This window comes from Oncorhynchus mykiss, chromosome 28 (assembly GCF_013265735.2).
Source record: "Oncorhynchus mykiss isolate Arlee chromosome 28, USDA_OmykA_1.1, whole genome shotgun sequence".
NCBI lineage: Eukaryota > Metazoa > Chordata > Actinopteri > Salmoniformes > Salmonidae > Oncorhynchus > Oncorhynchus mykiss.
Genome location: NC_048592.1, coordinates 36,391,269 through 36,401,562, shown reverse-complemented (window position 1 = coordinate 36,401,562; position 10,294 = coordinate 36,391,269). Strand labels below are relative to the sequence as shown.

At 41.7% G+C, this 10,294-nt stretch overlaps 1 protein-coding gene across 1 annotated transcript; it reads left to right on the top strand.

Moving 5' to 3' along the window:
- The first annotated feature begins 2,803 nt into the window (after positions 1–2,803).
- On the top strand, positions 2,804–10,289 carry LOC118944889 (mucin-2-like). Its single transcript, XM_036967108.1, has 7 exons — positions 2,804–3,062; positions 3,559–3,667; positions 7,488–7,633; positions 8,082–8,165; positions 8,346–9,599; positions 9,691–9,881; positions 10,106–10,289. The coding sequence occupies exons 2-7, from the start codon at positions 3,574–3,576 to the stop codon at positions 10,272–10,274; spliced, it is 1,938 nt and encodes a 645-aa protein (XP_036823003.1). The 5' UTR covers positions 2,804–3,062; positions 3,559–3,573; the 3' UTR covers positions 10,275–10,289.
- The last annotated feature ends 5 nt before the right edge of the window (positions 10,290–10,294 follow it).

The window sequence follows — 10,294 nt, the reverse complement described above, 5'->3', positions numbered from 1 at the left end:
ATGTTCAAGTACATGTCTAAGTACTACTCCTGTTCCTACTTATTCTTGTACATTACTTGGATTTTTTTTCCATAGATGTCACCAGATTGAGGAAACGGGTTTAAACCATTAATCAAGAGAATGGCGGTAGACTCTATGTATGAGTCAATGCTCCTGTAAGTTGCTCTGCATCGGAAGCATCTGCTAAATGACTAAAATCTAAATCTATATATTCTGTATGGTAATACCCGTTTTGACTCTTTTGATATCATTTTGAATTTGACTTAATTCACTCTGGGTCATAACTCTGATGGATCAATGCTGTTCTTACTACATTCCCCCTCTAAATCAGTATTATTTTACAAAGAAAATGAAAGACAATGTTTGACATTAGTGTAATGCACCAATACTCAATTAGAGTGGGCTGACATGAACCAACAGAACAATGTTGATACATTGTAAAATACTCAACATACTACAACTAGTGTTATTATTATGTCCACCAATAGTTAGATTCTATATGGTACATTTAACCTTTTCACCTTATATTACACTTAAATCATGCACATTTCTAGCCTACCTATTAAACTGCTCTCGCGTGCAAGGACGGATAATATTGTGGATTTTTCTGTTCCTGTTCATGGAACAAATCTTCTCAATGGTGTATGCTCCTCCCTTTTCTACTGTAACTAGAAAGATGGTTCGACCCACAATGTCTTCGGGATCATCATCTTCTATTAAAACTTAAGTGGTGTGATGTACTTGATGTGTGTGTGTAATTTGGTCCCATATTTTGTTGCTTCTTGAGTTCGAACCCGAACTCTTGACTAGCCTGCATGCAGTGACAGTGGTTAAGTAGAGCATGACTCTCTTAAATACCGTAAGTTGAAACTAAACCATTTTGATGACAGCTCAATTAGTTTGGAAACCTTCCCTGTTTGTTGAAGTAAAATATGTTGTTTGAAAGATTTGTGTTGTGGGTTTTTTTCTTGCTCATGTCCATTATTTTTTTTTTTAACGAACTATATCTTGAATTTTCTGTGGACCATTTATGCTAATTAGAATTTACATGGACACTTACACAATTTTAAAAGTTTGCATGGTACCTGAGCAGCTAGCTAGCTAAAGTTAAATTTGAATTAGCTTTATATAGCCAATATAGTAGCCTTTATAGGTCTGTTTAAGAACCACCAGATTCTCTGCGATAACAAGCACGATCAACGATGCTGATTCAACTGAATCTGGCCCGCCACTTACTAGAAACTAGCCCGGGCTCTACCTCAGCTGTCACCACTGCAAGCGAGTTTACATGCTACTGCTAGCACCACCAGCTAGCTAGCTGTACGTTTGGACCCGGCGCATTAGGGACCTGAGCCACTACCCCCACATCTGAGGCGTTTTGGGGATAATGAGCTGCCCCTGCACCAAGGCAGCTCTCAGACATGTTCAGCAGATTCAAGCAACGGGAGAGGCCAGGTGCCAAAAGGCTATGCTCGGCCACACCACTACCGCCACGTCTGGGGAGAGGAGACCGGATGAGTGTGATGAGCTGACCGGAAACAACCCTATTTGGGATGAAGAGCCGAACAAAGTTTTAGTGTGTACCGACGGTTTCCAATATGATGACCTTACTGATGATGCTTTCTCCAGATGTGGTCTGCGACGGCGAGACTGCAGAGGCCTTGTCAACAGCATCGGAACCCTGTGAGGCCGGCAACGAATGTTCCATGCCAAACCACTATGGCCTCTAGTGTGTATGTGGTGTGGGACTGTCCTTGTCCTGTTGCTTTTCTCCTGTAACACCCTTTTTAATACATATTAAAGAACCTTAACCACTGTCTGTGGTATTGGGATTGTTTTTGGACATGTATTTCCCATTGTTAGAGCTGTCAGTTGACTTTATTGTCAACATAATACATCTTAATACATCATTTGAACACTAATTGGGCATTCCACGTGCTAGTCAGAAGTGGAATAACTTCCCCATAAGTCCAACATGATTGTGTTAAAGTGCTTTAGAAGTCTGAGCAGTACTTCAACCAGTACTACTTGAGGTGGCTAACTTGCCGATAAAGGTTAGCTTGCTTAACATTGACAATATGGTGAAACTAGCTACATTATCCACAATAAGTTTGTAATTGTAAAAAATATTAAAAAAACTGACCTTATGGTTCAAAGGTCGTGGTGAAACTGTCAACCGCCTCAGTTTCCGACTTGAAGGTTCGTTAAAGTGAAACTTCCCAGTCGGTCACCCCAAACTGCCATTAATGTAAATGCATCTGAGAAGTTGAATATACTTTTGGTCATCTTGAACTGAAGGTTTGTAGACAATGACTCCAATATCTACCATATTGAAACTAAATATAACATTTGAATATTCAAATTAATATTGAACTCAATGAAATACATAGTCAATTTGTGCATGACAAATTCAAGGTTATGGAATTCAAATTCAATTTATTTTGGCACTGAAATCACTCCTATGCAACCGCCTGCCAACCACACCCATGCATCAAATGATGGCTGTCAGTAAATCTGTCAAATAAAACTGGTTGGTGCCTTAAAATAGGCAGAGTCAGTGGTTCCCAACCTGTTCCGTTCCTGGCACCACCAAATCACTGACAAAACCTCTTGACAGCTATTCGCGGAGTCGCGGAATGTTTTTAGCAGGAAAACTTGGCGATCAAATTTGGGTCCATTTTAGCAGTGAATGTAAGACATTAAAGGCGTATTATTAAAAATAATTTGTACTGTGCAACGTAATGTAAAATGTATTTAATACCATTAATTAAAATCCCCAACTGTTATTAATTTAGGGGAAAAAAAAGCTGATTAGGCAAACGTGAAAAGTGAAATGACAAAACATGTTTATAAGTAGGCCTACCAGCCTATTATTCCACTTTGTCAAAAAATAATGCACCGTGTGGATAATCTATATTCATACAAGGGAAGGAAAGTTGCCACCCTTTCTCAGGAAAACGAAAGTTATCAGAATGTACAGTACAACATGTCCATATCTTCGATAGACTTTCAGTATTGACACAGACAGAGTTTTGACAGCGTGAAGAAGAGTCGACAAAACGGTAAGACGATGCTTATTGGGTGACAATCGAACAAATTAGCATGTAAAAGGTGAATGTATCTTTCTGTATGTTTCAATATTATTGGGCAAAATATTTAAATTGTTTTGTGTTTTGTCGAAATTATGTTAAAGTTGTGGCGCAGCAGGTGTTAACATGACTCGTTGATTATCTTGGGGGTAAAACTGATGATCAAAAACAAATCCTTGTTCACAAGTAGTCTAGTTTGGTCAAATCCTCGTTGTCTCGATAGAAAAGTGAGAAACTGTTTTATACAGTTTTGCAGGTCATATAAATGAATTCCAAATCACAGTTACCTCAATATTCATTGTAAGTAGTTTTTCATAGGCTAACTAGAGCGGTAGCCTACTTTGGAAAGCCATGAGCCCAACCATATCTTTCGATGAGGCGTTGGCTAATTGAAAGTGAAAGCATGCTGATCAGGCTGCTGAATCATATGAATGGTTTGTAATGATGGCGTGTTTTTGATTGCAAACAGATCGGCTACATCAAGATGAAGTGTCCTGGCTGTGGTCACCAAGTGGAAAAATCGTCAAAATTTTGCAGTGAATGCGGATTGAGGTTAGCTCCTCAAATTTGCACCACAGGTAATATATATATACATTTGTTTTAAATTACTATTAATTACTATTAAATTACTATAAATTACTATCAAGTATGTAATATATGAATGGCGGGGAATAAAGCTATCATATTTGGATGCTTACACTTAGCCCAAAATGTCCGTTGCTCTTTAAGGTCCAAGGACTGACTATATGTTATTTTCAGGGGTAGACTGGCTCTGGCAGCCAAATAGAGCACCACAGTATGAGTCATAATACCCATAAAACCTAGCGGTCAAACAGGGAAATGGCTCCAATCATTTTCCACCATTCATTTTTCCCAAGAGGGATTTTAGAAACACCAAACATAAGGGCTGTTTTTCATGAAGGCATACCCTGGTGTGACTATTTGATAGTGTGTAAATCTCTCACGGACAAGATGGCTTTTATCAATATATTTGCCTGTATTTAGCCCCAACAAATGAAATGCTAATTAGCTGCTAATGTGGCTATCATAAAGAACTACAAATGCCATGATGATCTGGACGAGACTGCCGAACTGCGGTAAAGGTAAGAATGTCTGGATTAACTATCTAATGTTTGCTAAATGTAATAATGAAGAAATTGGCTACATTTCTTTACATTTACAATTCTGTGAACTGTCTTGGGATATATTGATAAACGTCACCGTTTTTCCGAAAGAGATTTACATGTTTATCAAAACGGCATGCCAATGTTAGCCGACATGAAACAGAGCCCTTTTAAGTGTTATTAAAATCCAACATGGGAAAAGTGAATGGTGTAAAAACGATTGGAACCATTTCGCTGTTTATATGCTCGCTGTTTCCGTCTGCATTTTTTTTCCTATGACAACTGAGAAACTCGGGGCAGGATCAACTAGGGAATCACGTTAGCACCCACGTGCTGGGGTTGAGGATGGATGGAATGAAAGATTTGGGACAAGTAAATCGGGAAATGTAAACATGTCCAAGTTGTTAAGAATTTAGAAGTTGTGTAGTGTATGCCCAGTATTAGACTATGCCTTATAACAGGCTAGATTAACTAGATGTTATGCAACCGCACCATTTTAGTAGGCTCAACCTGGACTCAGGGGTAGATGTAACATAGTAAACGTAAAATGGGATGAAATGAAATGATACGTTATGTTTCATATGGTGTGTATTAATTTACGGCTGTCCATCATCCATTTCATATGATATGTTACAAATTGCAATTCTTGCAATACCTTATGAATTTGCTAAACGTATGATATGTTATGAATTCCCAATTTGTTGTAGCTAACATTAGCTAGGTGGCTAATGCAAAAATTAGCTAAGTGGCTAACATTAGGTAGGTGGCTAACGTTAGCTAAGCAAGGGGTTCGGGTTAGGGGTTCAGGTTATGTTTAGGGGAAGAGTTACCAAACATGCTAAGTAGTTGCAAAGTAGTTAAAAAGTAGTTCCAAAGTTACTTATTAGCTAAAATGCTAAAGTTGTCCATGATGAGATTCAAACGTGCAACCTTTGGTTTGCTAGACCCTACTAGATTTTGCCTTAAGTAAACGTCTGTCTTATGTAACCATAGCAAACGTAACGTAACATACCAATTTGAGTCCTCAGATTTACATTTACTATATTACGTCTAGTCTATGAGACCAGGCTGGTAGGCTAGGTTAATTATTGTTGTTTTATTATACTGAACAAAAATATAAACGCAACATGCAACAATTTCAAAGATTTTACTGAGTTACAGTTCATATAAGTCAATTGAAATAAATTCATTAGGCCCTAATCCATGGATTTCACATAACTGGGAATACAGATATGCATCTGTTGGTCACATACTTTTAAAAAAAGGTATGGGCGTGGATCAGAAAACCAGTCAGTATCTGGTGTGACCACCATTTGCCTAATGCAGTGCAACATATCTCCTTCGCATAGAGTTGATCAGGCTGTTGCTTGTGGCCTGTGGAATAATGTCCCACTCGGCTTCAATGGCTATGTGAAGTTGCTGGATTTTGGCGGGGAACTGGAACTGTGGTACACGTCGATCCAGAGCATTCCAAACATGCTCAATGTGTGACATGTCTGGTGAGTTTGAAGGCCATGGAAAAACTGGGACATTTTCAGCTTCCAGGAATTGTGTACAGATTCTTGCGACATGGGGCCGTGCCCTACCATGCTGAAACATGAGGCGGTGGATGAATGGCACGACAATGGGCCTCAGGATCTCATCACGGTATCTCTGCATTCAAATTGCCATCGATAAAATGCAATTGTGTTCGTTGTCCATAGCTTATGCCTACCATAAACCCCACTGCCACCATGGGGCACTGTGTTCGCAACGTTAACATCAGCAAACCGCTCGCCCACCCAATACGTGGTCTGCAGTTTTGAGGCCGGTTGGACGTACTGCCAAATTCCTTTAGTAAGCATGTGGCATTGTGTTGTGTGAGAGAACTGCACATTTTAGATTGGCCTTTTATTGTCCCCAGCACAAGGTGCACGTGTATTGATCATGCTGTTTAATCAGCTTCTTGATATGCCACACCTGTCAGGTGCCACACCTGTCAGGTCGGATTATCTTGGTAAGGGAGAAATGTTCACTAACAGATGTACACAAATTTGTGCACAACATTTGAGAGAAATACATTTTTTGTGCATATGAAACATTTCTGGGATCTTTTATTTCAGCTCATGAAACATGGGTCCAACACTTTACGTGTTGCGATTTATATTTTGTAGAATGTTATTCTATTTAAAATGCTGAATTTAAAACCGCATACTCCGTACAGCAAGGGTTCTCAAAGTGTGGTCCGTACTTCAAGGGATCCAAGGCCAGATTAATAATATATATATGAAATAATTGACAAAATATTTTTAACATTTTAATTTCAGAAGTAAATATTACTAAGAACTAATGATTAAACACATTTTGGCCAAGGTATTTGTGGAATAAATATAGAGGGTGTAATAAAATACAATGTAATATTATTTGTCTACAATGTATGTTCTTAACCCTGGGCAAAACATGGGCCTGGGAGGCTCACAGGCACAACCCAAAGGCACAACGTTGCAAGACTTCCGGGGACGCTTGTGAAACAGAGCAAGCAGACCAGGGGACACTAGACCAGGGGACTCTTGACCAGGTGACGCTTGTGAAACAGACCAGGGGACACTAGACCAGGGGACGCTTGTGAAACAGACCAGGGGACACTAGACCAGGGGACGCTTGTGAAACAGACCAGGGGACACTAGACCAGGGGACGCTTGTGAAACAGATATATATATACACACACACACACACTATATCACAAAGAAACCCATTATTTAGTTTAGGCAGGTCCTAAGATACATAAGACTTAATATAAAATAAAAATTGGGAATATTTTGAGTTCAACTATGTTGCTTGTCTGTGCAGCCTAGGCTGCGCCATGCAAATTAAATCAAAAGTTCTTATTTTGTTCATTTAAACTGACTATACAGACTTACATTCCCCTGCGCTGATCACAGTCAACACACCCATATAGTTATAGTATTATAATGTAATACAATCATATAGCGGAATAACAACAGAATAACATAACGTGTGTCACCGAATGTGTGGAACCGCTGTCAAAAAAGTGGTATTTATCACACCGTGCGCTTACCAGTTATTTTACTAAATCCATTAAATATACGCAATCACAAAGAAATCCGTTATTAATTTGTCCTAAGAAACACAGAAAGTGACCTTACCCAGAAAGGCCCTATGTATACAGCATTGTCCAGGACAAGGAAGCAAATCAGTAAAAGGTCAGAATGGTTTGCATGTCTCTATCACACGTAGTTCATGTGGATCTAAATGACTTTACCCTCCATGTCAGGTGGGACCACTTCAGAGCATCAAACATCTGTGGTCCGTGAAGCAGAGCGCCAGAAGGAGGCTGCGCCACTGACGTGGTCGGGGAACAAGACCGACGCGTCTACGAAACACTCCAGTGAAGAACCAGGGGGCAATGTCAAGAAAAAGGTCCCAACTCTCCACTAGAATATAGAGCATATGCAGAGTCAGGATTGTTTTACACACAGCGGTAGTTCAAAACACTTTACTTAAAGCAGACGGGCATGTTGTGTCATTTCCTGTTATGAGCATTCATACGCCTTTTGATAATGTCACCTTATTAAAAAGGCTTCTAATATTTCGTTTTTTTGTAACCTCTTTTTGAAATGACTCAACATCTGTCGTTAAAGTCAGAGTATTGTTATGAGGCGATAAGAGATTTACAATTCTATATTTGTTTTAACAGAACAAGTCACAGGTTCCGTTAGGATGTGACCAGACGTGGGTTTTTAAGTCAAGGGAACCCAGTGAAATTAGCATGGAATGGGAACACTTTAATGGGCAGGGCTTATGAATCAGAAATGCTGATCCTGATTTATGTGTTAAAAGGCCTCATTTTTGTATACATTGTTCATAGAGTGGAGGTTCTTCCAGCGCTATTGAGCTGAGCACTGACACACGTCAAGAGAAAGATGAGTTGTCTGGCAGTGAGAGCTCTACTTCAGCGGTGGATAGCCCTCCTGTCAACACTGCCACACCTACTGGCCCTCCTGTCAACACTGCCACACCTACTGGCCCTCCTGTCAACACTGCCACACCTGCTGGCCCTCCTGTCAACACCACCACACCTGCTGGCCCTCCTGTCAACACTGCCACACCTGCTGGCCCTCCTCCTGTCAACACCGCCACACCTACTGGCCCTCCTGTCAACACTGCCACACCTACTGGCCCTCCTGTCAACACTGCCACACCTACTGGCCCTCCTGTCAACACTGCCACACCTACTGGCCCTCCTGTCAACACCGCCACACCTACTGGCCCTCCTGTCAACACTGCCACACCTACTGGCCCTCCTGTCAACACCGCCACACCTGCTGGCCCTCCTGTCAACACCGCCACACCTGCTGGCCCTCCTCCTGTCAACACTGCCACACCTACTGGCCCTCCTGTCAACACCGCCACACCTACTGGCCCTCCTGTCAACACCGCCACACCTGCTGGCCCTCCTGTCAACACTGCCACACCTACTGGCCCTCCTGTCAACACCGCCACACCTACTGGCCCTCCTGTCAACACTGCCACACCTGCTGGCCCTCCTGTCAACACCGCCACACCTACTGGCCCTCCTGTCAACACTGCCACACCTACTGGCCCTCCTGTCAACACCACCACACCTGCTGGCCCTCCTCCTGTCAACACCGCCACACCTGCTGGCCCTCCAACCATGCCTATAGCCTCTCCAAACCCATCCCCACACCAAACACTGCCAGAAGACCAGGCCAAGGGTCCATCGAAGGCAAACGTAGACGCACCAGTGAATGAGCCAAACCAACCTAGTCCTACATCAGACACACAGGCCTCATCCACACCCGAGACAGCTGATCAGAACACAGGAGGACGTGCCTCAGACCCAACTCAACCAGCCAGTAAACTCTTGGAGGAGGAAGAACTGAAGGGGACGTCACACGGGTCAACGGGGCCATCAAAAAGCCTTGATGGTGAAGGCAACACAGAGGCTAGAGTTCTGAATGAACGGAAGACCTCTAGTAACCAGACCGACGAGAATATAACAAATGAAGCAAACTCAAAGAAGTGTGTTGACCAATCCCAAGTATCCCTTGGTGATCAGAGGGGTTCTGACCCAACAGATGAGCCAAACACTAGTCAAACACAATCTACTGGTCCAGCTCCCTCAGTAACACAGGAGGTGCCTGAGAAGACATCTAAGAGAAAAGATCAGAACAGAACAGAACCTGCCTCAGGTCCAAGTCAATCAGTAGGGCAGTTGTCATATAAAGACGTTCTGGTGGGGACCTCTCAGGAGACGGGAGATCTGTCCAGGAGGCAAGGGGTTGGCGCCAGTAACTACAGAGACCAGAGCAGGAAAAATGAAGCAAACTCACAGAACTTTGTTTCTGGATCCCACAAGGCAGAGGTAATACATATATTTATATTCTGTTATTATTCAGCATGTGGAATGAACTGTGTTTTTGTTGTACTGTAACATTCTTGAACTTAATAATTAGGCTGGTGACAAGCCTCAAGAATCAAGGCAAGAGACTTCCAAGCCAAACAAGGAACCAGAGAAGCTGAGTAATACGGGTGGTGGAGATGCATCCAAGTCATCTACTATTGACGCCACAGTTGCAGGGAAAGATCTGCCTCCGAACCAACGTAATGAAGACTGCTTCCAGCATCAGCCACTGCCTCCTCAGCTGTAAGTTCAGTATAGTGAATCAGTTCCGTCTTATGTTTGAATGTATGTTTCCTGTCACAGGGGAGGGACTAGTGTAACTATCCTGGACCAGTATTTTTTTTTGGTGCAAGAATATTATAACATTTAACAGCAGAAAAAGTAGATCATGTAAATTGAAAGAATTTTGAGTCAGTTATATATTGGAAATAAAATGAAACATTTTCTCTTACTTTTCTTCCAAAAAGGCCACCAAGAACACAACAGGTCCCTAGGAGTGATGACCTCACCATCTATTTCCATGCTGTCATTTCCAAAGACTTCAAACTGAACTCAACTGACCGGATATTCTTAAGATCTGGAAGTCTTTTTGGATCTTGGGACATAAATGTTGTGGAAATGTTTATCGTCTGGTAAGGTCTTTAATGAAAATAATT